Raw genomic sequence first — 18,163 nt, forward strand, 5'->3', positions numbered from 1 at the left:
TTCACATATACAAGTATGGATAAGATGGCCTTGTGTAATGCTAGTTGTCTACTACTTCATGACTCGATTTTAGTTTATAATAAATGCTAAATTTGTGTTATTATGCCTATTTGACGTCTAAAAGTTGTATTATCTATACTTCTATACTCTATATTAAAAAAAATACCCCCATATTGAAAGTTACATGGGAAAATGTCTAAAATGTCCTCCTATGTAATATTTTTACCTACAAGGCTATAACCTTTTAAAATATTTTCACATACATTATTCTCTTAACATTAATAATTAAATTACACTATCAATCATTTATTTTTCTAAAATATCTTCATTAACCTTTTAAATCAATTACTTTTATATGAATTATCTACGACACTCGACGTCGCATCCACCACCAACACTCGCCTCCACCACCACACCGTCGCCGTCACGGCCACCGCCGCATCGTGCGGGTACAATGCTAGTATTTATAAAAAAAAAAAAAAAAAAGGAAAAGAGAACTACATTATTACCACTCAGCTACTTTCACGTACGACCAATATGGTAAATCAAGTAATAGTATGTTTTAAAAAAAAAGGGTAATATTATGGTACTGTCTCAACTATCTATATTTTTAGATTTAAATGCAGAATTGAAGTATATATCTAGATAAAAGTTACGTTTTTCTTTTGATTATTATTTATACAGAGATCGACAGATGTATAATCTTGAATATAATTCTATCATGTACATTGGGGTATTTGAGTACGTAATGTATTTTCAAAGTCAAATCAGTTAGACATTTCCAAAATTTTGATATTTCTTCGGTAGAAAAATAGCCTTTGTAGCTTCTAGTGAAGGTTACGTATCATAGAATAATATACAGCGTAATTAATATTCTTTCTTGAGGAAAATCGAGCCATGTACTTGTTATATCCTGATTTTACTCAAATCCTGACCTAATGGGATTTTATTGAAATGATGTAACTAGACCATTGGGAGCTAGGGCTCCGACTGGACCGGCCTATTTGGTGTGGTTCAGCCCGGCAGAGTTCGTATATAAGTAGCGGCTATATTGCATATTAAAAATTAATGTAGATATGAAATCATGGATCATCACCCATGACTTTACGTTAATTATGTCAAAAATCATTTGCTTGTAAATAAAAAAAAACCTATTTCGAAGTTTGAATATTAAAACCAGTTATATAATGATAAACGTGATCGAGTTTATATTATTATTATTATTATTTTTAACTTGTATAATTTAGTATAGTCGAATCTGCCAAACAAGCATCCGCCACATGTATTAATGTTGACGGACTTCCCTAATCTTTAGGCCCAAACTCACATGTCACTCTTTTAATATACATCCACTTCAATTAATACTTGGAGACTATTTTCATAGAGTATATAAATCCAATTACTTAAGCTTTGATCATTCAACATTCTTTTGTTTGTAGCAAACCTTAAACACATACACATAATAACACACACACACACACACACACAAATATGAGGGCCATGATAGTTGTTATTGCATGGTTTACAATAGGTTTATGTTTCATGGTGAATAGAGGGGAATGTATGATTTCCAAGAATTTATCGAAAGATATTCGTAGTGTAAACATGGTTGGATCGTATATAGGCATCGTCGTGCCTAACAGTTTTGAGATGAATCCGCTTTTACAATCTTCAAGCTTCGTTGAGAATCATAAGCGGCCGTATCTTGATATTTCAGGTCATGATCAGCTGGCCTAATACGTTATATGCACAAGTACACATGCATACGTTAGATACATGAAGTAATTCTTGTATACATTGTCATGTAATCTTTTTTATTTGTTAGCCTTACAATGAAGTTGTTGTTATTTTGTTTGGCATTAGTCCTTAATTATAAGAGCTTTAATTAAAAATAACAAAAATTCATAATCATGTTTAAGTAGCTGTAATACGTCTATATATATATATATATATATATATATTAGTCTTGAAATATATATGTTGCTGACAAATTAAGAATCATTACAGGAAGAAGGTTTCGGATAGGAACCTTGGAGGATCAAAGGGTCATAATCGTCATGACTGGATTAAGCATGGTATGTGACCATACATCTAACAGCAGATTTTTCATACTCCTTTTTTTTTTTTTTTTTGGGTTCAATTAGACTCTCCCATATACTGAAGCGATTGATGGATAACTTCTTGTCTTTTTTTTGTTTTGATCGATCTTATTTAGTAAAGTTCATATGGGTTGGTGTTTTAATTAATTAATGAGTTGTTGTGTAGCTAAACGCAGGTATTACCACACAAGTGTTGTTAAGTCTATTTAACATCAAAGGAATTTTACATTTTGGTATCGCTGGAAATGCAAACGCTGAACTTCAAATCGGTGATGTAGCAATCCCCAAGTTTTGGGCTCATACAGGCTTGTGGGTATGGCAGGTATGAAATATTATTGTGCAGATCAAGTCATTCAGTATCATAAAAAAATTACGAGTACTAAATGCTACAAACGTGTGCTACTTTCCTATACTAAAGTCAATCGTTTAGAATCTTGAATTATGTAACGACGCATTGGCCCAAATAATGATTACTTTTGCTAATTTGCCACTATAGAGATATGGAGAAGGACCTGAAAGCGAGTTACCTCTAGAATCCAACGGGGACTACACAAGAAACATTGGCTATTTAAAGTTTTCAGACTACAATAATGACACATTTACACGACACACAGATATCAATGACAACCTTTTAAACAACGTTTGGTATCAACCTGAAGAAGTATTCCCAATCAACGGATACCCTGAAACCAGACAACATGCCTTTTGGGTGCCCGTTAACAAAAACTACTTTGCACTTGCTAAGAAACTTGAGGTACTGTTCTTCCCACTATTAGATCTTTGATCCTTTTTGAAAAGAAAAAAAAAATAAAAATTCAAACTAGTACTTTGTGATTGTGCAGGGCATGAAGTTAGAAAGATGTGTGAACGGTACAACTTGTTTACCCAGGATACCAAAAGTGGCAAGAGTTCAGAGAGGCGTGAGTGCGAATATGTTTATAGACAATGAAGCTTATAGAAAGTTTCTAAATACCAAGTTTAATGTGACCCCAATTGATATGGAGAGTGCCGCAGTTGCCTTGATTTGCCATCAACAAAAAATTCCATTTATCGCAATAAGGGCTCTTTCGGATTTAGCTGGAGGAGGCTCTGCAGTTTCTAATGAAGCTTCCACCTTTGCAATTTTGGCTGCTCAAAATGCAGTTGTTACATTGATTAAATTTATGCAGTTATTGCCCTCATAACAAAGTTGTTTGCAGCTTTTAACAAAATATTTGTAAAAATTTGTTAACTTTTGTTTTGTAACATTTGTTTTTTATTGTTTCATGTACAATAGTATCTTTGTAGTATAAGTTATATATTGATTTCTATCATGTACAAAAGTATCTTTGTAATATAAATTATTTTCTTTTAAATGAAAATATTCAATCTTTGAGAAAACTTCAATTTTGTTGGTTTGGCTTTGGAGTTTCCTCTGTCTGCCAAGAAAATATGAAATAGTACAGCTTGTATCTTAAAAAAGGAATATTAATTACTATATGTAGAGACATACGAAATAAACAGTTTAATATCGAACTAATGATCATATAAATTAATATTGTTAATCTTTGTTTGTCTGATCTTTTCTTGGCAGAAACAAAAAGTTCATATTTACACCAGCAATGCAAAACTTTTGTCCGAGTTTGAATCTTTTTTCCTTAAAAGGCTCTTAAATAACCACAAATCACCTGTACAGATATATTGACGATATAACCGGATAAAGATTCTAATTTGAGGGCTTTCAAGAAAACATTCCTGCTGGACTAAAGATCCCAGATATTCTAATGCTGAACCAGATATACTAATCGATAATTACTAGAAAAACATAATCTTATCATTATTTTCTGACTGACTTTCCCAGGAAAAATCTTGTCCCGGACAATGAAAATGTCTAAATATGACAAACCATCTATAATTCCATTGTTGGACTTGAGCATTACAGAATAGTACTCTTTAAATTCTTGAATCTTTCTTCTTTTTGTGTTAGGTTTGATTTTCTCATGGAAGATGATGGGAGTCAGATCAATGATGGAAAACACACACCACCTAAAGATTTTGTGTGTCCAATTACAACCCTTATATTTAATGATCCGGTTACTTTAGAAACGGGTCAAACTTATGAACGGAAAGCTATTCAAGAATGGATCGATAGAGGAAACTCCACTTGCCCAACTACACACCAGAGGCTTCACAGTGTTCAACTTCCTAAAACTAATTATGTCCTCAAAAGACTGATTGCTAATTGGAAAGAGTTAACACCTAGCACTGAGCATCAGTATCAAGAGAACAAGTATGTTCATGTGCCTCAACCATTTTCTCCCGAAAGTGTCATAAGCCGAGCAACGAACGATGGCACTGTTAATGAACTCAGAACTGTGATCACTGATCTTTGTACTTCACAGGTTTTGAAAAAGGCAGAATTGGCTGTTCTTAAGATTGAAAGATTCTGGCAGGAAGCAAAAATGGAAGTGGAGATACAGAATATGTTGGCAAAACCATCTGTTGTCAATGGATTTGTGGAGATTTTATTCAACTCGGTTGATAAACGTGTGTTAAAAGCAACGATTTTTCTCCTTTCAGAGTTGGCATCGAGAGATAATGATGTGATCTCAACCCTAACAAGAGTTTATTCAGATGTGGAATGCATAGTTTCCCTTTTTAAGAAAGGTTTGTATGAGGCTGTTGTGTTGATTTACTTCTTGAAATCTTCTATTTCCACCTTTCTAATAATGGAAATGGCGAATGAGCTTCTAAGTGTTGTTCAGAAACGAGAAGACGAGTTTTTGAGTATGTGTATGAATCCCAAATCAGCTTCTGTGTTGTTATTGGCACAGATCATTGAAAATGACGATGATAAAGCCGTTTTAGATGTCATCAGAAGTCTCGTTTCCAGTAAGGCAATAGAGTCCATTATAAAGAGCTTGGAATCAAAAGCAACAGAAGAAAGAATTGCAGCCATGAGAATACTCTTGAGAAGTATACAAGAAGATGGAAAGTGCAGGAACATCATTGCTGATAAAGCTGAACTTGCTCCAGTTTTAGAGAGTCTTCTTGAAGCCAATGGTCAAGAGCGGTTTGATATTGTACATTTTGTCTCCGAATTAGTTAAGTTGAACAGGTATAGCTTTCACTGCAACAAATATGATTCACGTAAGTCAAATAAAGGTGTATATATGTAAATTTGTTATAATATATGTATATTGAATTTCAAAAGATTAGCATCTTCTTTATGGTAATTAGGAGAACTTTCAGCGATCAAGTGCTCCATATCATAAAAGATGAAGGTACTTTTAGTACAATGCATACCCTACTCATATATCTACAAACAGCTCTTACTGAACAGATTCCAATCATTGCCGGTCTCCTTCTTCAGCTCGACCTTCTGGTCTGACTCTCTACGTCTATTAACATTATATACATGGTTAGTAATATAAATATGAGTAAAAATGTTAATGGTTGAAACAATGAAAACTATATTGCAGGTAGAACCAAGAAAGATGAGTATATACAGAGAAGAAGCAATAGATAATATTATATCGTGTCTGAGGAATTCAGATTCTCCTGCCACTCAAATTGCTGCTGTTAACACACTTTTGGAACTTCAAGGACGATTCACACATTCTGGGAAGCCTCTTGTTCGTAAAATTCTTCTTAAACGTGCTGGACTTGATAAAAACTATAGATCTGCAATGCGGCCTGGAGATGTTAAAGAAACTGTGGTTCGTTTTGTACTTTTACATTGCTATTTTCTAAAATATTTGCATACACGGCCGAGTAAACAACTTCAGTATAAACTTGTTGTGCGCCTACTTCTAACACTTTTGATTTAAGGTAGTATGACATGTCTACCACATCAATCAATGATGTGGCAGCTGACCTGAGTTATCTTTGGCAAGTTTGACTTTTTTTTATTGTACCTGAAAATGAGTTAACTTGAAGATTACCTTAGGTAATAGTTTTGAAACTTCAGTGGTTTTTGTTGTGATTAAGTTCTACTTAAAACGTAGTTTAGACTAAATTAAGTTGGTTACCTTTCTATGCAGTTTGACATGGAAAAATGCTTTGATATAATTAAGATTCACTTATATGACCTTCTACTTTAGGAAGAGGAAAAAGCTGCACAGGAATGGGAGAAAAGGATGGCATTTGTGTTAGTGAACCATGAGTCTGGGCTTATCTTTGAGGCGTTATCAGATGGATTGAAGAGTAGATACGCAGAAATATGTTCCGGGTGTTTTGTTTCCGCAACCTGGATCTTACACATGCTGACTCTGCTTCCTGACACGGGAGTGCAAGAAAAAGCACGAGTTTGCCTTCTCAAACGATTTGTGTCAATCTTTAAGTCTGCAAAAGACACAGACGATAAAGCCCTTTCCATGCTTGCACTTAGCAGCTTCATCCGTGACTCTGGTTAGAACCATTTATACTTAACTGTAAACTTATCGTTCTTAAAAAGTTGGAGAAACAAATGGTCAGACAAAGAATATAATTGACCTTGGTGTTTTTTGAGGGGTTTTTTTTTTCAGATGGGCTACGTGATATTACAATCCACATGAAGGATATCAGTAAAGGTCTAAGAGAATTCAAGAAATCCTCTACCGTAGCACGTGAAATACTCAACGTTTTCCACAAGGAGTGTGAATCCAGTCCTGTAAGTTACCTCTTTTTAGCTGGTTAACCATTCTTTTTCGGTTTTGTAATTGTCTTTGTCTTCACATCTAAAAAGTAGAAACTCTCGAGCTTTCCAAAAATTTTTGTGTTGTACCTAAAAAGAAAACTATCACAGACTTTACAGGTGATTATTAACTTTGTGAGAATATGAAAGGGTCAAGTTTACAGACCCATCATCATTTGAACAAGATACCATATCCTGCTCAAAACAACAAAACATACAAAAAAAAAAAAATTTTGACAACTGAGTCTGAACTAATCAAGCTTTATGGCTAGGAACTATGGAATCATAAAGAATTAGCCCAAGAAGATTGCAGCATGAATGGAGTTGTTCTATCAATAGTATTTCGTAAAGACAGGATCTTTTCAGGTCATTCAGATGGTACGATTAAGGTAAGCCTAATTTATTCATCGGACTAGATTTAGGCCAAGCTATAAATCTATCATCTTTCATTGAACTGATGATGAGTTCTTTTCTTTTTTTTTTTTTAAATTCTGGACGAACCTACGAAGATCTGGAGTGGTAAAAGTAAAGGTAAAGGTAAAAGTAGTATTCTTCGTCTTACTCAAGAGATTCGGGAACATGCAAAAGCAGTCACTAGCTTAATTGTTGTACCATCTGGGAATACTCTATATAGCGGCTCCCACGATAAGACCATCAGGGTAACATAGCATATTTATAAACGTATTAATTGACTTTCTTAGAATCTTTAATCTATTCTAAAGATCCTTATATCTAATCTAATGTGATCAAGCAGGAGTGGTCGATTAACAATGGAAGTGTTCACTGTGAAGAAGTGTATGATGTGAAAGAACATGTTAACAACCTGTTAGTCGCAAACAGCATTTCGTGTTTTACTCCACAAGGGGCTGGAATCAAGGTACCATTCAAACATACAGTTTAAGAAAAAAACATGTCCAACTTAATTTAAACTTCTATCACAGGTTAACTCATGGAGTGGAGAATCGAAACTACTGAATCCAAGTAAAGATGTTAAATGTTTGGATCTTGTAGATGGTAGATTGTATTCTGGGTGTCTGGATAATAGCATTCAGGTGCCAAATTAATTTGTGATTTCCCATTTTAACTGCTTTAAATCTCATTATAATCAAAATTAAAAACTATCCAGGAAATCGACTTGGCTACTGGAACATTAACCTCGATTCAAAATGGTTCAAGAAAACTTCTAGCAAAAGGGAATCGAGTCAATGTGTTGCAAGTTCATGATGGCTTATTATACGCAGCCAGTTCCTCTATAGAAGGAAGTACATTCAAGGTATATTGTAGCTGAGTAGCTCATTAAGGATGTGGTAAAATGGGTGGGTCGGTAGCGGGTCAAAACCTACAGCTTAAAATTATATGTCTTACTTCTTTAATCAGTGTGTTAAATATGATGACCTTAACTATACAGTAATATCAATCTAATTATTTTGCATACTGCAAGTTACAAGGTTGCGAGTTCACACTTAGGACCTTTTACAACCCGTTTTGACATATTTAACCGTCTGACCCAATTGTCCCATTTGAGAACATAAGTACATAACATAGTAGATAAACTCTTGATATCTAAAACGAATTAAAATTGTTATCTTTACAGTTCTGCTTAACTGGACTTATCATGTTTCTTGAATTAACGTTTTCTATAATTCTTTTCAATATTTCCCCAAAGATATGGGACGCTTCAACTTACAGTTTGGTCCAGTCTATATCTTTAACAAGTGAAGTACGTTCAATGGCGATCGGTTCTGATTTTATTTACTTCGGTTGCAAAATGGGGACAGTGGAAGTATGGTGTAAGAGTAAACTCGTTAAAAAGGAAACGCTACAAGTTGGTACGGCCAGTTGTAAAGTTTTGTGCATGGCTCTCGACGGCACTGAAGATGTATTGGTTATAGGGACGTCTGATGGTAGAGTTCAGGTAAATTGCAATGATATTCTTTAGAAGTCATTTATAAAAATTTCGGTCTAGTAACTGTTCTCGAGTTGATTAAATGAAGTTGTTTTGTGCTGATTTGCAGGTATGGGGAATAAGCTAATAAAAAGGATGGAGACTTTGAAATAACTTTTAAGGAGATGAAAGCTGTTTGTCATTTGATAATTTGTTATGGATTCTAGTATACATATGTACAATTGTAATAGACATAACATGTTTTGAGTCAAGGAGTAAATAAGTTATACTTTGAGTCATCTAACTTTTATGTGACACCTGAATTTACATTACCAGTCACATATTATATTCCTTAAATCGTCTGGAAACAAAAAATGGTTTGCCATGACAGCACCCACGTACAAGACCCTTTCTAATGCATTATGCACAGGCAATGATGTCCAAAGGTTATACAGTATATGTTTCGGGGGTTAACGGATAAATGTTATGTACGTCTAATTTAACTTTGGACTAAATTTATACATAGAAAAGATTAAAAAAATATATATATAAAGTTCTATAAATTTTAAGGGAATGTTGTGGCCAACCTTCGGTTCCATATGATTCCGCCATCGGAACATGAGACCTATATTTTGCCTTCATAATAATGGCAATAATACATTTTTGAATAATGTCGACTTTAGATTGTTTCTCAAGAAAAAAATAATGAACTGCATTAATACGGCTATTGAGTTGGTTAAAAAATTTCTTCAAAATAGCTAGCGTGTCTTTGGGTTAAGTATCGTGATCATTTATTAGAAGAATTTTAGAAGATGATGGAAAGATGAATTATCACAAATTTGACTTTTTCAATTTTGAGTGTCAAACGCATGTCAAGACTCAAGAGAATTGAAAAAATAGAACATGAAAAAGAAACTATTTTATATGCATAAAAAGTAGTAGTTTATATATATCAATAACCGTCTTTGAATTTTTGCAAAATAAAGTACAAATTTTAATGCATCAAATTAACTAATACTGAGAGCTCTAAGGGCTGTGATTAACAAAACTCAAAAAATAATACGAGTATTTATCAAAAATAATTATTATTACCAAAATACTATAATGAATAGTTTGAAACGACTCAAATTTGTTTGACCATTTATTACTATTGAGCTGTAAAAAAATGTGATGTAATGTTATTCAATTTATGGAAAATGCTAAATAAAGCCGTAAAAATATTTGTCTATATTTTATAACACTTTATATAAAATATATGGACGGATTAAGTTTTCAATGTACTTTTCATTGATATAACTTTTATCAACTAATATATAATACAAACAAAGATATTTATGGTCAAAGTCGCAAACAGAAGACTTGAAAAGTCAAAATTAGACATTTAATATGGAATATAGGGAATACTAATTAATAACGGATACTTTTATAACATAGATGTAATTGATTTTTTCAAATTTGTTTAAACTCACTCCATCAACATTTATTACAAAATTTATTTGTGCCAAAGTTTCTTTCAAATTTGTTTAAACTCACTACATCAACATTTAAAAATGATTTAACTGTGTCAAAGTTTATTCAGGTGATTCCACTAAAATTGAAATTGATTCCTAAGTTTTTACTTTTTCATCTCTATTATCAATATCAATATGTCAAATCTGTAACATAACCTTGTACCCCGTTTAACTGTACTTTTCACTAGCGCCTCGCTAGTTATTATTAATAAATGGGTTATTTTAATGTTAAAAAAAAAAAAAATTATTGTTTTTAGTGACTTTATCTATTTTTTTCTAAATCTATATAGAGAAGGGATAAAACTTTTGTCATGATTCTTGAACTAATGCAAGGTCTAAATTTTTGTTTTGAAAAAGTTAGATTGAAATGTCTATTGATATTGTTAAAAAAAATATTTTATTATAGGATTAAGTTATTATTCAGCAAAGAAAATTTTAAATTATTAAAAGATATGAATTCAGAAACATTAGATTAAAATTGGTTCCCAATGTTTTACTTTAATTTAAATGTTTCAAACATTTATGAACACAATTTAATTGTGCCATTATTAACAACATTTATGTATACTTACTTAAAATATTATTATTTTTATTTTCAAAATAATATATGAAACTAATGAACCACCATAAATGCACCATAATAAATATATCGATTTTAGAATATGTCACTAACTTTTATACACACGCACAAAACTCATACTCATTCTTAATAAACCAAGAGAATATACTTTTGTATATTTGAAAACCCCAAATCATTAATAAATTCAACAACGTAAGTAAAACACATATAATTTATTAAGGTAGAAAATAAGTGAAGCGTAAACACGAACAATTCTTTGGTTACTCAATCAAACTGTCACGATGTCAATATGTGAGCTAAACACTTGAGTTTCAAAATAACATAGTTAAATTCACAAAGTTTAATCATGTAAAGTTGAAAGACTAATTAAATACACAAAATTTAATTATGTATAATAGAAATACTAATGTTGTATTTATTTAATAATAATTTGATATTTTTGAATCATCTAATGGTTCTTTGTTTTTTCATAAAAAATCTAATACTTTGTTATGTATATTAAATTATAAATTCTTAACAGATGGATATTAAAGGGGTATATTAGTCAAAAGCAGCCGGACCCCAGACCAATTCTATGAAAAATAGTTAAGTAAAAACCCGTTCAAGTCCGGTCCAGTCTACTCCACTCTGACTTTTTCCCTCTATATATTCAGCCAATCCCCACCAACAACAAATCATCATCATAATCATCATCAAATATCATAAAATAATAATAATAAAAAAACAGAGAAAAGAAAGAAAGAAATGGCACCGATAGCAGTTGGAGATTCGCTTCCAGACGGAACAGTGGCGTATTTCGATGAGCATGATCAGTTGCAATCGGTTTCCGTTCACTCACTCGCCGCCGGCAAGAAAGTCGTTCTCTTTGGTGTTCCCGGTGCCTTCACTCCCACTTGCAGGCATATACCACTATTCTTCTTCTTTTTTTTTTGTATATCCATATCTATATCTATATATGTATATTCAGTATCGGAGGGACCAAGGACAAAAATACCAAATATTACCATCAGATTTGCAATATATATTGTTGTTATACATGAATGATAAATATGTGAAATAACTAACTAGTCCATAAGTCATGGAAATTTATATTATAAATTATATTTCAATAATTTATTACTATCAGTTAAAAGTTACAACAAACACTTAAAGTATAATTAACTGCTAGCTTTGTGGTTCCAAAAGCACTAAGCTTTTTATTTGTTTGTTATTATATACACACCTTATTTATTTGGTACTTTAGATTGACATTTTCTTTAGTGAAATGTTTCAATCAGCTTATTTTGGGGGCCTATTTCACACTATATTGAGAAATTGAAAATCTAATAAGAAGCTCTTTGTTACCAGTTTATGATTTGCTTGTTTAAGCTCAAGTTGTTTAGCTAATTAGGCAGCAAAAATTGACTGCCTTTTGATTTTTTCAGTTACCCAATAAGTCCGAATTGGAATCGGATTTCAACGACAACCCCATTCGTTAGAACGATTCCTTTAACCTTTACAAGGGATGCTTATCAAACTTGAGTCTATTGTCTTAAATAGTTGAAATAACAGGCGTAAGCCGGAAAAACTGAGCTTATTCTTTCATCTGCGGAGTTTGAAACTAGTTCTTTCTTTTTATTTGTGTGAAACAGCATGAAGCATGTTCCCGGGTTTATTGAGAAATCTGAAGAGCTTAAAGCCAAGGGTGTGGAAGAACTTTTGTTGATTAGTGGTAAGTGTCTATTCTAAAGACGGATTATGTTTGTTTTTTCATCATTTCTTAAATTGCAATATACTTATAAAAGAGGATGTTTTTTCTTGCAAAAAATGTAGTGAACGACCCTTTTGTGATGAAGGCGTGGAAGAAATCGTATGAAAACACCAAGAACGTGAAGTTTCTGGCTGATGGGTCTGCAAGCTACACTCATGCACTTGGGCTGGAGCTTGACCTCTCTGAGAAAGGCCTTGGTGTTCGTTCCAGGAGGTTTGCATTGTTGGTCGATGATCTGAAAGTGGTGGTTGCTAACATTGAAACAGGTGGAGAATTCACCGTGTCCAGCGCAGATGACATCTTATCAGCTCTGTAAATTTACATTGCTTTATTGTAACATCTCAAACGTTGGCCCGAATTGTTCTGTTTCTGTTTTTGTTTTTGAATTTTCCATCTACATCTATAAGTTATGCAAATTGAGGTTTGTGCTTTAAGCACTTGTTAACCTTATGCTTTTAAACGATAATAAAAGATCCGATATTTGAGATACATGTAGAGTAATCATGATTTGACGTATTTCTGCATGATATCTTTTAGGTAAAATTACCAGCAGTTTTCTATTTCACTTTGTGGCTATCAAACTATCAAAAGGTCTTGATTCACTTGTAACTTGTAAGGTTATGAGTTCTGGTATTGTCAAAAATAGATATTCCTATTGGAACAGGTACCATTTTCATTCCAGTTACATCTAAATCAGATATACCCTTCGGCATTTGGTTTCTTTCAGACCATCATGTACCAGTGTTATGATGTGGTCGCTTTTGGTTGTTTCATTTGGATCTAAGATCCTTCACTCAAACCCATCATTGATGTTAATATAAATATTAGCAAGCGTGGTATCGGTTATGACTACTTATGGCAAACTACTTTTAAGACTAATAAAAAAACGTCACTGATCAAACTACTGGACTAGTGTGCTGAGGACATCACGATGAAACCACGGTGGTCTTGGTACGGTTATACGCCATAATGCCGCCATGTTGAAAAGGACCATCGCATGCTCACACATCCACACAAGTACTTTTTTTTTCCTTTTTTTTTTTTTGTTTGAAAGTAAACACATCATAGTTAAATTTTAGGTGCTTGATATGATGATTTGAACTTAGATCATGACATGATTAGGTGTTGATGATGTAAATTTAAATTACAATTGCTTATGCAAAAATACTTAAAACTAGAGTCAACAATAAAGAAGGAAAAGTTCCAAATATATGCTCGTATACACGTTACCAGTGACCCAGTGTAGATAGGGAATCCTATAGTTACCGTTTAGGAAGAGGGCCTGCCTTCTGCATTTTAAATCAACGATCTGTCTTTAGATTTCAAAAAATTTCAAAGGCTCATGATCAAAAGTCAAAAAGTGATCCCAATTTTTGATAACATAATTTAATTTTAATATTAAATATATATATAATAATACGAGTACTACGTACATGTACTTCATTATCCCTCCCAAAAAATAAAGAAGTACTCCGTAGTTGTTTTTTACAATGTAATTTAATCCCAAAAAATAAAGAAGAAATTGTTTTCATAAAGAGATATATATTGCCTTATCCTTAAATATTACGAGTAGTGTATAAAAAAAAGGGTCATTTGTAAGTTATTTTATTTCCCTCAAGTTCATCTTAAAAAATTTCAAATGAGATTTTTCTTAAAAATATTAAAAGAAAAATGATAAATGTTCCTAACCAAATAGTCTAATAACTAGATTTTAGATCCGTGTCCAGTCCAACACTGGACACAGGGTTTACGATATTATTAATATTATATCTTCATACATTTAATTTATAAAATCTTATAATTTTGAAGATATACGGTTCTAAGTGTTAAAATGTGCAAATTGTAGTGCAATAATCGTATGTTCGTCACTGTCATTATTACCTGAGACATATTGATGGAATTGTTTGACATAGTCATTCTACAAGGCATATGCTACAATAATTTCCCTATCATAGAAGTTTTTGAAACCAGTTATACTCATAATGTAATATTATTATGAAAATATAATTAAGAATTAAAATATAACTATACTTTTGATCATGTATTCGACATTCAAGTATATGTATGTGATCATGATGCGGACCCATAACACACATAGATTTATTTTCAATCACTTATCCTATGATAATTAGATAACAATTAAGATTGTTTTCATACTCTTTGTTAGATAATTATTATTATTAGGATTTTTAATTTATAGTTTATTTAAATTATGACATAAGCGAAAGTCAATTTGATAAAATTGAACGATTTGATTGGTTAATAAGTCATTAGTTCAACTGTCTTATAGTATATATTAAGATTAAGATTAAGATCTTCCTAAAACATTGAGAATGTGACATCTGTATTTATTAATTCTCTGATTTTTTTCACATTACATCATCTCATAATTAGAAGAATTATTAGACTATTTGGTTAGAAGTATTAATCATTTTCATATTAAAAACATCATTATGATGTTTGACGATTAGACTAATTAACGATATGTAGTACAAATTTCTTTTTAGAAAAATGGGCGTAAAATTTGTCTTAAAATTATTAACTTTGGAACAAGGGCGGCTTCTATAGAAGCTTTGTGTGTTTGTCTCTACATTTTAAATATACACATTCCACCGTTGTCTTCTTTTTTATATTCTTCTAGTCCTTTTCAAAATTCTTCTAGTCCTTTTCAAATTTCAACCCTCTTCTCCAGTTCTTCTTCACTTCCCCATTTCAAAATTCTGATAACACATAACGCCACTTTTATTCTGTAATAATAAGCTTAAAAAGAAGAAGATGAGTGCTTCAAAGTTCATAAAATGTGTTTGTGTTGGAGATGGAGCTGTTGGTAAAACTTGTATGCTCATTTGTTACACCAGTAACAGGTTCCCCACTGTACGTCTCTCTCTATATATATATGTGTGTGTGTGTGTGTGTGTATCTTATCATGTAACATGTATCTATTTCCTCAGTCCCAGCGCAGAATGCCCATTTTGGGTTGGCTAAAAATACCATTTATTGGTCTTTAGTACAATTGATGGGTGTTCCAAGAAATGGAAAAAAGTTGTATATTTTGATTATCACATGATGGTTTGTTCTACTTTGGTGTTTCTTGAATTAAAGTTTGTATCTTTGGAGTTTTGTCACTCATGTGTTCATCTTAACACACACACACATACACACAAGAACTAAAGTGACCTTGGAATTCCTGCTCAAGCTGTCACATAAAGTCGGGCATTTGGCTCTGTGTATGCGGCCTAACCGGTGTTCTGGTTGCAAGTTCCTAGACTTTTTGTCTAATACTCACAAGATTTATAGCTAGTGAAGTTGGAACACGGTTTCTTGTGACCTTAAGGACCTTTATTGTTTTGGGTCATTTGTGGGTATTTCAAGAAATGCAAAGAAAGTTCATATTCTTGATGATCACATTGTATTTTGTTCCAATTTTGGTAATTAAAGCTAGAATCTTTGGGGTTTTATACTCATATTTGGGTTAATTCGCAGGACTATATTCCAACGGTATTTGATAACTTTAGTGCCAATGTTGCTGTTGATGGAAGTATTGTGAATTTGGGACTTTGGGATACAGCTGGTATGATATAAAAGATTCAATTTTTACTGTCTCCAACGGTGTAATTTTACTGTTTTAGGTTTACTATATTTATTTGTGAGCTGTATTTGTTGGTTTTGAAGGTCAAGAAGATTATAGCAGATTAAGGCCACTAAGCTATAGAGGTGCAGACATTTTTGTGTTGGCTTTTTCTTTAATTAGCAGAGCAAGTTATGAGAATGTAATCAAGAAGGTACTCTCTTTTAATTGTTGACTTCAAGTTTTAGGACTTTGCCAATGACAACCTTAAATTTTATATGTATGTTAATTGTGGCCGGCAAAAGTTTTCAAATGTTTTATTTTACTCATAAACAAAAGATTTTAAATAGTTAGCATAATGTTCATAGAGGACTGGAGGTAAAGTTGATCTTTCTGATTCCAAATTCGGTATTATCTGTAGAATCTTGAGATAAAATAAGCCCACATATCCTTAAGTACAAGCCTTTCTCATTTGTTAAAACTACTTTGCTATGAATTCATGTTAAGTTTGAATTCAAATGTTCATACAGTGGATGCCTGAGCTTAGGAGATTTGCACCCGACGTCCCAGTTGTACTAGTCGGAACAAAATTAGGTAATAGCATACTTTTGCATTTCGCATTCATGTTTTGCAATCTAAATTTTCTGACAAGTATGTAAGCAATTATGTAAGAATGTTTTCCTGCATCCCTGTCTCCAGATCTTCGTGATGACAAGGGATACTTAGCCGATCATGTAAGTTCTAATGCAATCACATACGCCCAGGTACTATAACATCTACCTTTTAACTTTTAACAACTCCCAAATTTTGAGATATTGAAAATTCAAACAAACAGTCCTACATTGAAAATTCAGATTCATGTTGATTCTTTGACTTTCTGCTTTTGAATTTTGTTCAATACTTCAGTTTTATATTTCATCAGTTTAGTTAAGTGTGTCAATGTGTCATGATCAGTTAATTCTTTTATTTCTTTTTAACAAAACACTTAATCTTGCAAAAACTAACAGATTTGACTCATAAAAGTCAAATTCAGTCAAATCTGAACTTTAACGAGATTATCGATATTTAGGGGGAGGAGCTAAGGAAACAAATTGGTGCAGTTGCTTATATTGAATGTAGCTCTAAGACTCAACAGGTACGATAAATGTTTAACCATTAGACAGTGACTTGTTTTTGTTTATTTTTCTTTCACTTAGCCGGCTTTCGCATATTAAGAAAGTTGCTACTTTGTGATTGGATGATCTATTAGAACGTCAAAGCGGTTTTTGATACTGCGATCAAGGCTGTGATACAACCACCAAGAAGCAAGGAGTTAGCGACAAGACAAAAAAGACACAAAAGTTCTAGCTGCTTATTCGCGTAAGCATTTTGCATTATCAATCTCCATTTTTTGGGTCGTATTTATTTCTTTGTTTTGCAGAAATAGGCTCATGTTCAAACTCTAATGTGTTTTCAAATATGGATTAATGGCAGGGGCATCGTCTGTGGAGGTTGTTCTGCTTAGGAAAGGTTCATCTATAGATGAATCGGTCTCAAAAGTTGACATCAATTTTCCAAAATTTCATAGGCTTCGATATTTATTATTGGGGAATGTTATCTATGTATGTGTAATTGTATTCTTCTATCAACAAAGTTGTGCTTCCCGGTTTTTTCTACTAGTACTAAATCCACATACGGAAATATATTGACAAATCGTAACAAATTAGTCGAAGTTACTTGATACTTAAATATGAAGACAATGTAAAAATATTTTCACATGAATCAATGTTTTATATATAACTAGTGTCCAGGCCCGTCCATTGGACGGGTAGGTTAAAAAAATATAAATCTTATAATAACTGTGAAATAAAAAATGTATGACCAATATCACAACTTAATGAATACGAATTGAAAGCAAAAAAATAAACATATGAAAAATAATTTCATATAAATATTGATTCTGTTTTACCCTTTTTTTTCAACTTTAGTTAAATAAAAAGAGAAACAAAAAGTGTGACCAATATCACAACTTAATCAATACGAAAGTTAAAGAAGAAAAATATAAAAATTAACTCCACATAAATATTGATTCAAGTTTACCTTTTTTTTCAACTTTAGTTAAATATAAAGAGAAACA

General features: G+C 32.3%; 4 protein-coding genes across 4 annotated transcripts; all 4 read left to right on the forward strand.

Annotated features, from left to right (window-relative positions):
* Positions 1–1,441: 1,441 nt before the first annotated feature.
* On the forward strand, positions 1,442–3,283 carry LOC122595667 (bark storage protein A). Its single transcript, XM_043768085.1, has 5 exons — positions 1,442–1,717; positions 2,008–2,075; positions 2,266–2,421; positions 2,596–2,853; positions 2,942–3,283. Exons 1-5 carry the CDS (start codon positions 1,492–1,494, stop codon positions 3,281–3,283), a joined length of 1,050 nt encoding a protein of 349 aa, XP_043624020.1. The 5' UTR covers positions 1,442–1,491.
* A 795-nt stretch (positions 3,284–4,078) lies between these two features.
* On the forward strand, positions 4,079–8,786 carry LOC122597543 (putative E3 ubiquitin-protein ligase LIN-1). Its single transcript, XM_043770125.1, has 12 exons — positions 4,079–5,196; positions 5,319–5,463; positions 5,561–5,875; positions 6,182–6,488; positions 6,605–6,729; positions 7,026–7,142; positions 7,263–7,412; positions 7,508–7,630; positions 7,695–7,805; positions 7,880–8,026; positions 8,420–8,668; positions 8,769–8,786. Exons 1-12 carry the CDS (start codon positions 4,079–4,081, stop codon positions 8,784–8,786), a joined length of 2,925 nt encoding a protein of 974 aa, XP_043626060.1.
* A 2,610-nt stretch (positions 8,787–11,396) lies between these two features.
* LOC122595952 (peroxiredoxin-2B-like) lies at positions 11,397–12,968 on the forward strand. Its single transcript, XM_043768438.1, has 3 exons — positions 11,397–11,628; positions 12,361–12,440; positions 12,542–12,968. The coding sequence occupies exons 1-3, from the start codon at positions 11,474–11,476 to the stop codon at positions 12,793–12,795; spliced, it is 489 nt and encodes a 162-aa protein (XP_043624373.1). The 5' UTR covers positions 11,397–11,473; the 3' UTR covers positions 12,796–12,968.
* A 2,151-nt stretch (positions 12,969–15,119) lies between these two features.
* LOC122595086 (rac-like GTP-binding protein ARAC7) lies at positions 15,120–17,696 on the forward strand. Its single transcript, XM_043767385.1, has 8 exons — positions 15,120–15,353; positions 15,963–16,050; positions 16,152–16,261; positions 16,578–16,641; positions 16,747–16,811; positions 17,117–17,182; positions 17,297–17,406; positions 17,521–17,696. Exons 1-8 carry the CDS (start codon positions 15,255–15,257, stop codon positions 17,549–17,551), a joined length of 633 nt encoding a protein of 210 aa, XP_043623320.1. The 5' UTR covers positions 15,120–15,254; the 3' UTR covers positions 17,552–17,696.
* The last annotated feature ends 467 nt before the right edge of the window (positions 17,697–18,163 follow it).

Source organism: Erigeron canadensis, chromosome 4 (assembly GCF_010389155.1).
Source record: "Erigeron canadensis isolate Cc75 chromosome 4, C_canadensis_v1, whole genome shotgun sequence".
NCBI lineage: Eukaryota > Viridiplantae > Streptophyta > Magnoliopsida > Asterales > Asteraceae > Erigeron > Erigeron canadensis.

Bases quoted from the DNA above. Each gene is read 5' to 3' on its own strand.
- LOC122595086 (XM_043767385.1), top strand. From the start codon at position 15,255: ATGAGTGCTTCAAAGTTCATAAAATGTGTTTGTGTTGGAGATGGAGCT. The intron at 15,354-15,962 runs GTACGTCTCTCT...GTTAATTCGCAG, and splicing joins CCAGTAACAGGTTCCCCACT to GACTATATTCCAACGGTATT. The intron at 17,407-17,520 runs GTAAGCATTTTG...GATTAATGGCAG, and splicing joins AGTTCTAGCTGCTTATTCGC to GGGCATCGTCTGTGGAGGTT.
- LOC122595667 (XM_043768085.1), top strand. From the start codon at position 1,492: ATGAGGGCCATGATAGTTGTTATTGCATGGTTTACAATAGGTTTATGT. The intron at 2,076-2,265 runs GTATGTGACCAT...GTTGTTGTGTAG, and splicing joins TCATGACTGGATTAAGCATG to CTAAACGCAGGTATTACCAC. The intron at 2,422-2,595 runs GTATGAAATATT...TTGCCACTATAG, and splicing joins CAGGCTTGTGGGTATGGCAG to AGATATGGAGAAGGACCTGA.
- LOC122597543 (XM_043770125.1), top strand. From the start codon at position 4,079: ATGGAAGATGATGGGAGTCAGATCAATGATGGAAAACACACACCACCT. The intron at 6,730-7,025 runs GTAAGTTACCTC...CTTTATGGCTAG, and splicing joins AGGAGTGTGAATCCAGTCCT to GAACTATGGAATCATAAAGA. The intron at 7,143-7,262 runs GTAAGCCTAATT...GAACCTACGAAG, and splicing joins ATTCAGATGGTACGATTAAG to ATCTGGAGTGGTAAAAGTAA.
- LOC122595952 (XM_043768438.1), top strand. From the start codon at position 11,474: ATGGCACCGATAGCAGTTGGAGATTCGCTTCCAGACGGAACAGTGGCG. The intron at 11,629-12,360 runs GCATATACCACT...TGTGTGAAACAG, and splicing joins GCCTTCACTCCCACTTGCAG to CATGAAGCATGTTCCCGGGT. The intron at 12,441-12,541 runs GTAAGTGTCTAT...CAAAAAATGTAG, and splicing joins AGAACTTTTGTTGATTAGTG to TGAACGACCCTTTTGTGATG.